General features: G+C 45.8%; 1 protein-coding gene across 6 annotated transcripts; it reads right to left on the reverse strand.

Annotated features, from left to right (window-relative positions):
• Positions 1-1,177: 1,177 nt before the first annotated feature.
• LOC109786437 (RNA pseudouridine synthase 5) lies at positions 1,178-15,038 on the reverse strand. 6 transcript variants are annotated; one of them, XM_073496715.1, is made up of 22 exons: positions 14,845-15,027; positions 14,697-14,766; positions 14,541-14,568; positions 13,428-13,474; positions 13,203-13,293; positions 12,733-12,910; positions 12,359-12,446; positions 12,189-12,270; positions 11,980-12,055; positions 11,206-11,273; positions 11,000-11,069; positions 10,735-10,819; positions 10,543-10,636; positions 7,527-7,641; positions 3,440-3,507; positions 3,270-3,347; positions 2,990-3,054; positions 2,815-2,881; positions 2,512-2,694; positions 2,286-2,342; positions 2,072-2,167; positions 1,178-1,811 (listed from the first exon to the last, which is right to left on the reverse strand). In XM_073496715.1, exons 1-22 carry the CDS (start codon positions 14,957-14,959, stop codon positions 1,584-1,586), a joined length of 2,049 nt encoding a protein of 682 aa, XP_073352816.1. In that variant the 5' UTR covers positions 14,960-15,027; the 3' UTR covers positions 1,178-1,583. The 6 variants fall into 6 exon arrangements, 4 of the variants coding, with proteins under 4 accessions (XP_073352816.1, XP_073352817.1, XP_073352818.1 ...); XM_073496716.1 differs by lacking the exon at positions 14,541-14,568 and having other exon boundaries at positions 14,845-15,020; XM_073496717.1 differs by lacking the exons at positions 1,178-1,811; positions 2,072-2,167; positions 2,286-2,342; ... (4 more) ...; positions 3,440-3,507; positions 7,527-7,641 and adding an exon at positions 9,056-9,627 and having other exon boundaries at positions 14,845-15,036.
• Between the last annotated feature and the right edge of the window lie 539 nt (positions 15,039-15,577).

Genomic DNA, 15,577 nt, shown 5'->3' on the forward strand with positions numbered 1-15,577 from the left:
CGCCGTGGCCTCGATCAGGCGCCACAGTAGGAGGTACTGGCCGATTTCGCCATGGATGTCTCGCGCCCATAGGTGTCCCGGCGGGCAAATTTGATAAATTTAACCCGTAGACAAAATTAAATCATAGAATAAACTGCCTGTGAAACTATTTCACGCGGCTGGCCTTTTTCTGTGACGCCCGACACGAAGGCGTCACATTACACTGTGCAACGCCTCACAGATAGGCGCTACACGCCTGCCAGCGTTGCACCCCAGACTATCTAAAAATTGCTAAGTCAATGTGCAGAGCCTAAGAGCTAGGTGTTGCACTGTATAGTGTGGCGCCTAGCTCTCAGGCGTTGCAATAGTGGTTGTACTACAAAATGAAGCAACCACTAGTGCAACGCCTAGAAGCTAGGCGCTACACTGTATAGTGTGGCGCCTAGCTCTCAGGCGCTGCACACTGACTTAGTAATTTTCGGATCACACGGGTGCGACGCTGACCAGGTGTGTAGCGCCTATCTGTGAGGCGTTGCACAGTGTAGTGTGGCGCCTTCGTGTCGGGCGTCACACAAAAAGGTCAGCCGCGTGAAATAATTTTACGGGCGGTTCATTCTATGATTTGATTTCGTACATAGGTCAATTTTGTCAATTTTGCCGTCCCGGCGAGCCCTCGCCTTTCTGCACCTTTTAGGAATGCATGCGTGGAGAAGGGGGGCGATCTCGCGAACAAAGCGTCACTTGCGACTTGAGATGGTCTAATTTGTTTTATCTGTAGGAACGAACAAGTAGTTAGCTAGTTTTCCTGTACAAGTTGAATGCGTTCGGCTTTTCAAGCAAAAAAACAATGTAAAAACATTTACCTCCAAAGTACTCTTCTAGTCCCGAGTTCAAATGACCTTGGATGAACAGTAAAATCAAAAAAAATATTTACAAAAAAGTCTAAATATTTTTAGTGATAAACATTGACAAAAGTTTTCAGCGTTTGCAAAATTTCAGCATGAAACGACAATTGTAAAAGCCATGGCAAAAAAAAATGACCGCTCCCATTTACCTTCTTTTTATCTCCCTGGATACCAGGAGTATATATTGTTTGATTTCTTCCGTATGAAGTACACCCCCGATCCAACCTTAGTTCAAAGCTGCGACACTTATTATGGATCGGAGGGAGTACTAAGTATAAAACTGACTTAACACATTGACAGAACACTCCTCGCTAATATGAGTATAAAACTTGCTTAACACAGAATGTTGATCAGTTCACCAGTGCACACATTCGGTTTGTTTCTAAAAGACTGATGTTCTACCATCCAATCACACGAAAAAGGAACAAATTGTAACGCTGGTCTGGTTACAAACTCGAACTCAACAGCTCTTTGCACCAAGAAACCAAAGCCACTCTGAAATTGCTCAAACGATGAGATATTTAGGCAAATAGTTTCGGTTGGGTGTGTGATATACACATACCACAGCTCCCAGAGAATCACAAGCAAAGCAGGGTAAAAGTATCGCTTATATCCGTTTGCCAGGATTCAGAAAATCTCGCCGAGTTATACCATAGAGAGCAGCAGCACCAAGGGTATGCACCATGAAGCACCAAAACGCTATACCTCTGGCTGCTGACTTGTAACATCTTCTTGGTTAGAGGCGTCATCAGGAATACTGGAAGATGGGCTTTGTTTCTGACTTGTAACATCTTCTTGGTTAGAGGCATCATTAGGAATACTGACAGATGGGCTTTGTTTCCTTTCTGCCTGTAGCGACCGGCACAGGGACTCGAGTTTGTCCTTTTGATTCTTATATTTGTCTAGTTGCTTCTTCATCACCTCACGCTGCACGCATGACCAAAAATAGGTTCTAAGTTAGCAACATGCGTACCAACTTGCACAAAATTCTCCTAGTATGCAAGCTAAGGTAGATGAAACTGCATAACCATAAAAAATAAATAAGGTGATACCACACACGGGTATGGTATTAAAGGAGATTAATATGAGCTATCAAAAGCATGTGGCTATTAGCTTCAAACAAATAAGATCAGGTAGGTGCGCTTGTTTTCGAACATCCTGATTAGTTTGTATAATGTATGCATTACCTCCTCAATGAGCTTCACAAGAGCAATATCTGAATTCTCACACTTGTTCTTCAGGGCTTCATTTTGCTTCCTGAAGTCTTTTATCGCCTTCACCATCTAATGTGGAGATAACAAAATAAATTTTAAGTTCTGTAGGCAGAGCAATTAATAAGAACAAAGGTTCAAAGCAGAATAGCAGACACAGTGATGAGTGTGAAGTGAGATGGGTAAAAACCTGTTCCATCTCCTTCTTGTAAGTTTCGAACACTTCATTGCTTTTTGACAGGGCATCCTGAAACGATATAATGGAACACAACATTTACACCTATAATCCCCATTAAAATGGATAAGCTGGAATGCTGTTTATGTGCTCATCTACTGGGGGAGGGGAAATCCACCATTAAGATAAACTGGAGCAATAGAATTAAGAGTTAAGAGTAGGATTTTCTCTGCAAAAGTACCTGAAACTGCTGAAATTTTTCACCATCAGCAGCTAGCTGCACCCGCAGGTTCTTCTCAGTAGTGACAAGTTGAGAAACTTGCTCAGCATACAATACCATTTGGGCATGTTCTTGAGCTGCTTTCGCTTGATGCTGTTGAATTTTCAGATCAGCAAGCTCAAGTTCCAGCGTCTTTTCTTTCAGCTGCATGTGTGACGAGCCAACGAGAAACAAAAGTTCATAGAAAGTACAATAAACAACACATAAATCATTGTTGTGGGCTTGTGGCAGTATTGGATCCTTGGAGATACTGGTCAAGCATACCTGATGAGCATATTTCTGCTGAATGATATTATATTGATCAGCAAGGTCTTTGAGTTTATTTCTCAGCCTACAAAATAGCAGCCATCATCACGTATGTAACTTTGTTGTGAATCGAGGTTGTTTCAATTATTGAAACTCTTAAAACTGAAGACATGCCTAAGCTTAGTAGTCTTACGAATTGTTCTCTTCAAACTGAGCAATGCATTCGTTTTTCTGCTCCTCAAGCTTGACACTGACAGCCTATAAAATATTATAAATATAATGGTAAATAAAGGATAAAAAGTACTCCATTTAATGACCAAGTCAAATACAGGGATCAAGCTGGCCCGGAAACATGCTATCCCCCTTTCATGGGGGGCAGCCAATCCCATAGAGTATGTATTTAAGGTAATGAAATTAAAAAGGACATTCATAAATATTTATTTCAGATTACTGTCATGTAATGTATCATTGACCTTCATAGCATTCTCGAATTTGTCGGACATCTCCATCCGAAAGTTCTGCCCCTCTGTTGACACCCTTTGGCACTCTTCCTGAACCACAGACCTAAAATATATCACGGTTGAACAAAAGTGCAAAATACTTATGAATACTAGTTTCACATCTCAGAACTAACTGAACATACCTTTAACATTTTGTTTTGACGCTGAAATTCTCTACAAAGAGATTCTAATTTTTCTTTAACTGCAATGGCTGCAAGAGACAAAATGCAAACATCACATCTTAGTAGGTGGGAAGGATAGAGTAAAAACCCAGAGTAATCATGTATTTAGTGAGATCTATTTTGCTTTGTCCTAATGACATGTATATTATACTCCCTCCGTTCCTAAATGCAAGTCTTTGTAGAGATTTCACTATAGACCACATACGGATGTATGTAGATGCATTTTAGAGTGTAGATTCACTCATTTTGCTTTGTATGTAGACCATAGTGGAATCTCTACAAAGACCTATATTTAGGTGCAGCTGTAGTGTTTGGGCAGTGAACCCTTAACTGTTGAAAAACAGGCATGTAGTCGGGATCATGGTTTCACATAATACAAACTTGCCTGCATCCCTCTCTGCTACCAGCCTACCACCCTATGGAGATATGATTTCTAACCAATACACTTCCAGGCAATGATTTCTACTGCGGTCAAAATAATTTTGGGCCTCTTCTGAATACATCTCTCACGCGTTCGACTTGGTGTCTTGGGCATTGCTCTTCAAGGTGCTGCGTAGGATCGGCTTTGGGCCTCACTTGAACGCTTCCATGAGTGGGTTGCCGTCCTCGAGAAGCACAATGGTGATGCTCAATGGTGAGCCGGGGCCGCCGATATGGCACCACAAGGGATTGCGACATGGTGACCCGCTATCCCCCATGTTCGTGTTGGTGATCGACACCCTCAACAGTTTGTTTTGACCAGGGCCAGGGAATTCGGGGTGCTCCGTAGTTACGCGCCTCGCACTTCGTTTGCTGGCGTCTACGCTTTACGCGAACGACGTGGTCATCTTCAGTCACCCAGATAGGGGGGAGTTGCTCGCTGTTCGCAGCTTGTTAGCGCTCTTCGGGCACATGTCAGGATTGCACAACTTCGCTAAATGCTTGGTGTCCACCATAGGTTGTTCGGACGAGGTGGCCTCAAGGCTGCATTGGTGATGAAGTGTCAGCTGGCTCCATTCCCGATCAAGTACCTCGGGATCCCCCTCGTCCTCTGGAAGTTTTTAAGTGCGGCTCTCGAGCCATTGGTTGACATGAGCACGGATCGCCTCCCTACTTGGAGGGCATCGATGATGGCGAAGGTTGGGGGCCTAACCTTGGTCAGGTCGGTGCTAGCCACCATGCCATTGCACTAGGTGGTGGTTCTTGGCTTGAACAAGCGGTCCCAGATTGACAAGATCCTCAGGGGGTTCCTTTTGGTTGGCAGGGTGGCCACTGCCATGTCAACTGGCATTGGGTGTGTAGGCCCCTTCGTCTGGGCGGCCTGGGTGTTCTGAACCTTAGGAGGGTGGCGATCAGTCTCCAGGTCCGCTGGCTCTAGAGGATGCTCACTGATCCCAACCGCCCCTGGAAAGGCCTCGGCCTCCAGTTCTCCTGGGATGAACACGCAGTGTTCACCGCATCCACCAAGATGGTGGTTGGCGACGGAGCTACTGCCTTATTCTAGGAGGACCGCTGGCTTCATGGTCGGGCAATCTCAGAGATAGCACCCAAGCTGCACCAGCTGGTCTCCCTGACTCTTCAGAATGCCCGATCGCATCGACGTTGGATCTCGGATATCAGGGGCGGCATGGGGCGCTGGCACTATGCCATCTGCCAGTTGGCACGCGTGGCGCAGCTTGCTCCCCACACGGATGCCCTCTAGTGGCGTTGGACGGCGGATGTGCAGTACATGTCCAAGAGTTGCTATGACGCTCTCTTTGAGGGCGCGGTCGGATCTCACTCTTCAAGTTCTTCCTGTAGCTCGCTTGACCAGATTGGAGCATCTTGCGCTTCATGGCTTGCAGCACACATCGAGTTTTGTGCTATACGACCAGTCCAAGGAGACGATTGCCCACCTCCTCTCTGGCAAGTGCTCTCCTGGTTCAGGTTGACTGCTATTGGCCCAGCCGAGGGGCGGACTTTGTGGATTAGTGGCAAGAAACTTGCCTCTCGGTTCCTACCTCGAGTCCTCGGCTCGGAAGGGCGTGTCCTCGGTCATCCCGTTAGTGGTTTGGTGCATCTGGAAGCATCATGACGCAATCATCTTCGACAATGCTCGGCTCAACCTCGACCGTCTCCTCAACACAATCAAGTTGGAGGCTAGGCAGTGTGAGCTCTGGCGGGCGTGTCTAGGCTTGCGGCTTTGCTCCTGAAGGGAGCAACGACTAGCGTCTAGGGGCGTTGTGTTGTGCGTTGGGTATGGCCTTGCTTGGGCTATTGTATGTCGGGTGCGTCCTTCTTGGAGCTTGTAATGACTCTTCTCTCTATCAATGCAATGAAATGCAAAGGTTTTGCGTTTTCTCAAAAAGAATACATGAACGGTAAATACAGGAACAGAAAAATACACAGTAACTAAATGTCATGACATACTGAATCCTGCATGAATTGAAAACACATGAACAATAAAAACTATTTGATCATCTGGTTGCACCATACAAAAACATATGAATTTTCTTTAGGGATTATTAGATGTATTGCCATAGCCCACAGTTGCCAGACACAGAAAAAATTCTAGAGCTCTAAGCCTTGGCTAGGAATTCTACGGAATTGGGGTGTATGGACTATGGAAACCATAGGAATTTCAGTGTTCAGAGTTTTTTAGTTTTCTGATCCCATGTGCCTCTATAGGAAAATTTTCTAGGGGTTGAAAATCCTTCCATCTAAAGGAGCTACAAAGAATCTTAACAGTGATTTTCATGTTTTCAACAAAAATGTTAATGAATTTTAAATCCTTTAATGAAACATGCGCAATTGAGCTGTCTCCGTTTGGGGGGCGTTCATTGTTAACCCAAATTTCAAAGAAAAAAGTCCACTTTACTACCCTGAATAAAGTGGGTGGTTCACTTTACCCCCTGATTATTTTTCTGCTTCTTTTACCCCCCAAACAAACCCAAACTGGACAAAACACCCCCCCCCCGGCTGGTTTTTCTCCACCCGCTGCTGATGCGGCACTAGTCAACGACGGTTTTGACCTGGGTGGGGCCCCCTTGTCAGGTTTCTCTCAGCACCCCCCCCCTTTTCTCTCTCTCTCTCTCCAGGCCGGATCCGCCGCCGCCCTAAGAGCTCGCCCCGGGCCGATCCGGGCCCGGAGCCACCCGCGCCTCACCTCCCTCACCACGTCGCCCAGGAGCCGCCGCCATCTCCCCACCATCACGCCGGCGTCCTGCCAGAGGAGCCCCGTCCCGCGCCGCGGCGGATCGCCCAGCCCCCGCGCCGTCACCGCCTCGCCGACCCCGCTGGCCACGCCATCCCGCCGCCGCGCGAGCCCGCCCCGAGTACCCAGCGCCGGTGCACCGCCTCCTGCCGACCCCGCCTGGCCCTGCTCTGCTCGCCGGCGGGTGCAGCGGCAGCTCTATCCCAGCACCACCTGACAAGTGGGCCCCACCCAGGTCAAAACCGCCGTTGACTAGTGCCACATCAGTAGCGGGTGGAGAAAAACCAGCCAGGGGGTGTTTTGTCCGGTTTGGGTTTGTTTGGGGGGTAAAAGAAGCAGAAAAATAGATCAAGGGGTAAAGTGAACCACCCACTTTATTCAGGGTAGTAAAATGGGCTTTTTTCAATTTCAAATAAATGAATACATTTATATAGTGATGGAACGATCATATAATGCATCTTTCCTATATAGAGTGGACATTTGTCCATGGAAGAAGCAGAAAGGAGATTTCGCTATGTTCTTCTTGCTAAATGTGTCTGGTCCAGCAGATGTTCCATGCTATAATTTCTGATGAAAGACCAAAAGAATACATTTTAAGGTAGGAAGGATTTTACGAGTGTGCATACAAAGGAAAAAAACAGAGTGGTATTTAGTTATATAGGTTTTGTTTTGTTTAATGAGAAGAATCCAGAAGTTTCCAAATTACCACACGTTATATATTAACATGGTTATTAGATAACTTTATTCCAAACAAAGGACAGCTGTGGGTTTTTTAACAGTGGATCCTTAACTGAGAGTAACCAACGGATTTATCCATTACATTCAACTGTTGGAGAACTAAACATCGGGGTCACATTTTGGATAACAGAAACTTGCCTGCATCCCTCTCCGCTACCACTCCATGGTACCTCTGGGCAAGTTGCAACAACTCCCTGTCCTTCTCTAGCTTACTGTTGCGCTTCACGACCTTACGCTTTGGCTCGCCACTATCCTACAAAGTCATGGAAGCAATCCAGTTTAGCACACACTTATCTTCCCCAATGTTCAAGAAAGCGGTAAGCGTAAGCGGAGCGGAAGGCCACAGCTTAGAGCAATGGCCGCTTAAGCGCAGCTTAACCGGGATTAAGCTTTTTTTAAATTGGCCAGAATTTGGCTTTTTTCAATAATATGCAGAAGAAAACAGGTAACATAGCACATAAGTAACTGAAAATCTGAAATAGCATATAATATTGAGGTTCAGTGGTTCACACACCATAACAAATAGGCAAATAACACATAAGGATAAGGTTCAGTGGTTCACACAGCAAGCAAAAATGCATAATATTGTCTTAGAATGAGCATATAAGATAAATGGCAGCAGCCAAGCAGCAGCTCATGAAACTGCAGCAGCAGCCCAAGCAGCAGCTGCAGCACCAGCAGCCCAAGCAGCTTTTAAGCGTCGCAGGGCATCGGCTATATAGCAGGCAGAGAAATCTAAACCATATCAATTTCTGCGTTGGCAACCTTTGGATTGGCCAGCGGTTCCGATTGCTCTACCACAAAGCTCTCCTTCATTGCATCTTTGGCACCTGTGCGAAGAGCATCAAAACGAAGGTGAGCGAACATATTACAGACTTCAATGGCGATGGGCGAAGCCGCTTAATAAGTTGCCTCATTCACCCTAAACTGTAACTGACGATTTGACGTCGAAATTAGATGACATCAGATCAGGAAGCTGCCAGTGCGTGGGAGAGGGGGAGATCACCTCCTATGTCTGCGGCGGGCCCCTGCTGCTCGGGGGCACGCTCCGGCTCCGAAGCGGCGGCGGCCATGGAGAGGCTCCGCAGGGCATCGGCGGCGTCGGCGGGGGTGTATGGAGCGCCTAGGGTTTCCTCGCCGTCGGCGCGGGCGGCGCCCTCGTGATCAGGGCCGAGGGCGGGATGCAGGGGATCGCCGGCGGCGGAGGCGGGGGCGGAGGAGACTGGCTGGGCCTGGTCGGCGGAGGAGCTCTCGACGAAGCCATCGGGGAGCGCGTCGGCCTCGGGGAGACACGTCGCCGGCGAGCCTTCCATTGGTGTAGAGAGGGAGGGAGGGATGGTGTCGCCGCGCAGTCCCCTTGTGCTGGTGTCGTGTGTTTCGTGTAACTCTGCTGCTGCGAACACGCGTTCGGCACAAAGGCCGGTCATAACTCCGTCACTCCGTATACGCTACTGGTAAATCCGCCGTATAAGATTCATGTTCAGAGATGAATTCATTTCTGTTCGTTCTAGTTTCAGCAATCAAATCTGAATGGTCCTCGATTCAAAAGCAGGGCTATTGGGCTATCGCATTCAAACTTGTTCATATGCAAAAAATAAAATAAAAACAGACTTGGTTCGGAATACTAGTACATTGTAATCTACTACTCCATAAGAGCGTTTTTGACATTAGTGGTGTAAAAAACGCTCTTATATAATGGGACGGAGGGAGTAGTTTACATGCTTGCAGATGATAATCTTAGCCAAAATTTTAATGAATTTTGATTGCTGTGTGCATATATACGACACGAACACACACACGCTCACGCGCACACACGCACGCACAGCAGTTAGTCCATCCTTTGGCTGTGTGCATGCATCTTCAGACGCAGTGACCTGAAAAGTTTACTATGTTCCATCATCTAACACAAATGTTCCTCATGGTTCCCCCTCAGAAGCGTCCAGTGACCATTTAAACTCACAATACCATTTCCTGTATTGTCCACGCTGCCCCACACGCAAAAACTCAGTCTGACAGTCCGTAAGATACACTCAACACCTCATATGCGGACGTTAGCGTTCAATAGCCTCCATCTCCACAGGCTTGTAAAACATGACCTGTGAACTCTTACTGAGTGCTCAACTCATTGGATGCACATACTTTCAAATGGAAAGTTATGAGCTCAAGTATCAACTTGTGGATCGCAACGCTCCTCTCGAGTTTGTAGGATATGCGGCAGAGGGGCGGTTATCTTCAGCATCTGCATAGCCAACCAAAAAAAATGTAACGGAAACACACACCTGGTGTTCAGTCATTATCGTTTGTTGGTCAGTGAACCTAAAAGGAAAGGGACTAACAAGAAAAATATCATGTCAGCATTCCTATGAAAGAAAGGATGAATAAATGATCAAACAGTCAATTGCATAGTTCGTTCTGCCAGCCAGATCACCTAAAGTGAACAACTAGAAGCTGAACACAAACTGAAATACTGGAGTTTATATTTACAATTCTAATGTTAGATTGAAAATATTGAGGTATTTCTTGCATGACTATAACTGCATCGACAAAAATAAGCAGTGTTGATCTTTCTCTGTTTCTCTCCATTGATGGGGATTTTTTCTTCTTCCCTTTTTATAAATAATGCAAAAGCTTGCTTCCTCGTGCACTGATATAATGAAAGAATCGTTTTGTAAATGAGACTAGACAACACCCATGACCATGTCTTCGTGTAGATCTGCAGTCACCTGCTGCACGTCCGGCCACTTACCCCCACAGACACAGTCACTGCGTAGTTAGTATAAGAATTTAGACTCTCAGAGGAACCATTGATGCTTCTTTTAACATCATTTTGCATCTTGGTAATATGATTGGTAGCATATCCTACCTGCTTTGTTCAGTCTAACAATCTAACAAAATAGTAGCATATACAGTTATACAGGAGCGAACCTAATTCTTCATTGTTTTAGGGAAAGAAAATACTCTTTGTCATTTGTTAAGATTTACTCATAGTTGTACTGAAAAATAAAACCCTACAATCATGTCTTATTCAGAAATAAATCACAAAATTAGTTGCAACTCATTCCTCATTAAATAAAACAGTTCTTAAGGCCCATAAGCTATTGCGCATGTTAGGCGGAGAACACTACCCAATTTAGAAAGATCAATTTCTCATTACCTTATTCGTGGTTGGATGAGAAAGGACCAGCCAATGAGCATGCAAGTGATACCCACAGTCCCCGGGAACAGGCTGTAAAGGCCTCTCATAACCTCTGAAAAGAATTAGTAAGGTTAGTTAAACTAGATAAAAGAACAGGGGGGGTCATACATGGACGTACTTCGCAGCACAACTAAAAGATGAAAGAATTACCCGTCATATGCAAAAGAAATATCCGTACTAGTAGATTCCAGGTCATGAAATTTAGGCTGCCCACCAATACAATAGAGAGGATCATCTGGGGAAAAAATCATGCAGTGTCTGAACATTGGAATTTATTTAATGAAAATAAGATCTGCCATGCCCTTTATTTAGATTCTTTTTACCGATGATATGCAAAAACGCTTTTAGCTAAGCCTGGAAGAAAGAGCTCAAGTAAAATCATGCCCATCACAATAACAAAAGTGTTTTGGCTTACCAACAAGAGGGTGTCCAATGTATGCAAGGTGTATTCGGATTTGGTGAGGCCGTCCTGAATGAATTTCAACCTGCACCAGTCAAGGAAAAGAAACAGTGACATATATAAGAAATCATAATCTAAGCCTTGTACACATCAGTAATTCGAGGGAACGATGTGCATATATAAATGAATATGTAAAAGCAGGACACAGAACCCCATCATACCTGGACCAGCGTTTGATTTTGGTGCGCAAGTCTCTCAAGAACACACACTTTGCTCATGGCTGGCTTCCCTGAGAATTAATAATGCAAGATAAAACCACATAAGGCCATGTCCAATGCAGCGCTAAGCCGCTAACAGCAGGCACTAATCACGGTCATTTTGCCAGTTTCGGCCTTATTCCTGGTATCAGCGCTGGCATCGCTGCTGGAACTGGAGACGGACACTCCGAGCTATTCATGTAGGCGGAATTTTTCGCCAGGCAACAGCACTACGCTGTGATCTCCTTTTGATTTGTTAGCTTGTTTGTTACGATCTCGACTGTATTCATCTATCGGGATACAAGTGCTATACCGGTACTCCTTGGCATAATAGATTTGTGCGCTACATGTCTGCCTTAATTAATGCCATCTCCTGCATGCAGCTTTAACTAGCAACATTTTTCTTTTCTTTTAGAGAGCCCTTAATTAGCTAACATAATTATCTGAGAAGCTGAGAGCTCTGGAGACTTCCGCTAAAACCAGTAAAACAAATGCAGCCAACTTGGTTGTTCGAGGGATATAGGCACTTGCAAAATTTGCATTGGAATTACTGGATGCTTAAATCAAAATTTACTACCTAAGTGTCTGTAAAATAATTGCCTGGATTGGAGATCGAGGCTCTTACGCTAGACGCTTACTGCACTGGAGATGCATTAATAAATCAAGCAAGATTTGTTCGATATAACCTATATTGTCGATTTTAGTAAGCCCATTCTTGGTTCGGTAAACTTGTAGTACCTGAGGAACATGCCACATAAAGTCCCTCTGCAACTCCAGGGTAATGAACCAATCCTATGGGTTGAGTAACCACATCCTGCAGGTGCAAAGAAAAAAAAATCATACCATAAATATTGGTTTGCAAGAATATGGCCATTACACACATTTTTTAAGCAAGATATCAGTTAGGATAGTGTAATTCACAGGCGTGAGTAGGGAAAGGACAGCACCCCATCGTGTTCAAGTATACCAGTTACTAATGCTCGATAGAATTTTGAAATTTTCCGTTCTTTGCCAACCTCAGTTCCATCCCTATAAATTAAATTAATCACTTAACCAGTACTGGGTGGTGCTAACGATACAGATACTCTTTCCAAATTTAAAAGAGAAGATTGTACACCTTTTCTTCTCTGCATTTGCAGCACCTTCTGCAAAATAAGATGCAAGTTGAACTTTGGCAAGCTTTGTCTTGGCACAAAGCAGTAGACCTAATAACATGGAACATGCAGGTCATCAGCAAGAGTTTCACTTTTACATATGGAAATGCAGCGGTAACAAACATTTTTCTGTGAGACACATTTTATAACCAAAAAATTAGTAGGAAAATGAGGCTTCATTGCAGAAGGGCTCTTTGTTACAGGATGGTAAAAAAAAAGAGCTCCAGAAACAGCAAATATGTATTTCTCCTAGATTCCTGGTTTCATAGGCAAGGAACATAATTCACATCTGCTAGGCCTCAACTGGTCAGAGTGAACTAAACAAAAAGCTACAAACCTGACGTGCCCCTTCCTAATCGATGAACAGGTACAGGATGTAACTGCACATTTTTTCTCTTAGAGCAGCTTGATGGGGGCATCTTCCACTCTTTCCACTGAAGCTGTGCTAGAACAGTGCGCTGCTGGAAGATTCCTTTTGGCAGAACTTGCAAACCGGAAGGCTTGTTAAGGGCGACCTGAAAAAAAATGGTGAGCTGATTTATGGCTATGATTATATAGCTTTAAGTGTTACAACTAATTTTATTAAACATACATAGGGATGAAGGAAGATTCATACTTTCTGAAAATCGGTACCAAGATTTGCAACTACCATAGCAATAACGGACAAACATGACAATGGGAAAAAGCATTGGCTCGCAAAAAATAGATGAAAAACAGTTGAACCTTGACAACAAGCTAGGCTGAACGACAGTTGGATAGAATGTGTTTATGTGCAATTTAGCAAGAATACCAGGTTGAAGTGCATACCATGTCGTCATCTTCATAAAGCACTTGAAGCAAATGTGGTGCAAATGGCTCCTTCCATGCGAGGCGATGATATACCAACTTAGAACCCTCCCTGAAAAGGGGGATCCAAATGAAATACATATTAGTTTTGAAAGGTAGCTACTAACATAAAGGAAACGATGAAGGAGAATAAGAATGATAACACTCTTGTTGCAAATGTGTACTGCAAACAGCATAAGAGGATACCTGAGAATCATATCTGGATCAGTGACAACTTGGCCATCAACCGTTATCTGCAAAAAAATCTCAATGCCTTCATTTGTATTTCAATACGCGTGACTTACAATGCAGAAACATGAGTATTTGACAAAAAACTACCACATTAGGGGTTGCCGTCCCACAGAACCACCACATTCAACTGCACTGGTCTCGCGCGCTGGCTGCAACTGCACGGAGGACGGGAGGTAGGCAACGAAGAGCCCCAGGAGCTCATGTGGTAGCTCGGACCAAGGCCGATGCTTGAGCGTGCGCGTGCGTTGCCGTTTAATTCTTTGAACAAGAATTTAGTGGCCAATGCTTGAGCGTGCGCGTGCGTTGTAGGTTCGTGCGAGTACTAGCTAGGTTGGTTTGTGCGTGCCGGTGGCGGTGGTCACCGGCAGAGGTGACCTCGCCGAAGTGATGCGAGGGGGAGAGGCGGTCGCCGGAGTGGTTGGGCAGCTCGGGCTCTCCCGATCCAGATGGGATCGAGGCATGGGGAGAGGTGAGCGTCGGCGGTTGAGGACGGCGGAGGTGCCTTGCGAGTGCACACGAGGTGTTCGAGGAAATGCCAAAGAGAGAGAGAGAGGAGGAAAAAGAAGAGTGATGCTGACAGGTGGGCCCCACTTGTAATAACGGTCAACGTAACGGTCAAAATAAACAGAGTTGACTTTGCCACCACGTCAGCCCTGACGGGTGGGTCCCGCATGCCATAAACGTGTTTAAATCATCTAAACTGACCATTTTTTAAAAATGGTAGTTTTTAGTCACGAAATTAGAAATTTTTGGTAGTTATCAGTCACTTTTTTGAATGTGGTAGTTCTGTGGGACGGCAACCCCTAATGTGGTAGTTTTTTGTCAAATACTCGCAGAAACATACTGCTAATTAGCTACAGGATACCACATAAATTTTCTTATGCATGCATTTGAAGCTCAAAACGGCAAAGAGAAAAAGCATCCGCATGAAGGATTCATAAACCTAACAGCTAGCAATTCATAACAACAAAAAACGACTGATTGCAAACAGCATGATTTAATTTATCCACACACACACACACACACAAACAGCATGACTAATTAACTACTGGTTGCTGCGTATGCTACCTGTCCATTGCGAATCCTATGAATCCACCTGCAGAGGCGTGCAACCACCACAATCAAATCAACACGGCGTTCCAGCCTCCAGTCCAGAGAAACGAAATGCAAAAGGAGAAGGCAGCCACGGGGATTAACAAGTGAGCTCGGGCATCAGATACGTACCCTGGCAATGGCGCCGAGCTCTTGTAGTTCTCGGAGTAGAAGTTGATCAAGGAGGCGGTGGTTTCCGCATCTGCTCGCGTGTGGGTAAATCAGAGGAAGTTCAAAAGCAAAACAGGAAGAGAGCTGGGGAGAGGGAGGGGAGGCTGACCAGCGCCGCGGAACGTATCGGTGTAGGAGAGTCCTTCGTTGAGATCCGGCCATGCCCTCCCGAAGACGTAGTTCGCCTGCAGCGGCGGAGTCTCTCCGGCGGCGGCGGCGGCCATCGCGTCGGCCGTCGGGTGGGAGAATACAGCTTTAGGGGTGCAGTTTGCATATTGGTCCACTAGGTATGTTTATTTTTAGTTGAGTCCACTAGGCTCCTGCTTTTCCCCGGGACGAAACGTTTGTGCCATGAAGTTTACCGAAAAAGGGTTTCCCCCGCTTTGTATTCCAAAGCAACCAACACCGATACAGGATTGCCGAACAGCACAACAAGTCAAAAGAAAAAAAAAAGCAAATGCCAACAACGGCAGCTCGACAAGCGCGGATGACCCGCCATCGCTACGCCCACCAGAGACAAACCACTACAACCCGAGGCTCCGAACCATCGCGTACAAAACAACACCTCCAAGAAGGAAAGCGACACCGATGACTCTGCTGCCCGGACATGTCCTAGGGTTTCCCCGGCACGCGGAGGGAGGTGGGGGATGGATATCACCGACACCCTTTAGGAAGGAATGATGGCACCCACAGGTGTCACCGCATCGGAGCCGAAGACCGGCAAGGATTTCTCCCGTACTCCAATCCCCACCGCCCAACGGACCGGAGCCGACCAGCCAAACCGCCGCCCACCACCATGCGCCATCGCGGTTGCGCCGCCACCCACGCCGCCTCACTGCAAA

Source organism: Aegilops tauschii, chromosome 4 (assembly GCF_002575655.3).
Source record: "Aegilops tauschii subsp. strangulata cultivar AL8/78 chromosome 4, Aet v6.0, whole genome shotgun sequence".
Taxonomy (NCBI): domain Eukaryota; kingdom Viridiplantae; phylum Streptophyta; class Magnoliopsida; order Poales; family Poaceae; genus Aegilops; species Aegilops tauschii.

Excerpts from the sequence above, each read along its gene's own strand:
- LOC109786437 (XM_073496715.1), bottom strand. The coding sequence starts at position 14,959 with ATGGCCGCCGCCGCCGCCGGAGAGACTCCGCCGCTGCAGGCGAACTAC. Across the intron at positions 12,056-12,188 it reads GTATACTTGAACACGATGGG|GATGTGGTTACTCAACCCAT; the intron begins GTGCTGTCCTTT and ends TTGCACCTGCAG. Across the intron at positions 2,882-2,989 it reads CAGTTTGAAGAGAACAATTC|GCTGAGAAATAAACTCAAAG; the intron begins GTAAGACTACTA and ends GCTATTTTGTAG.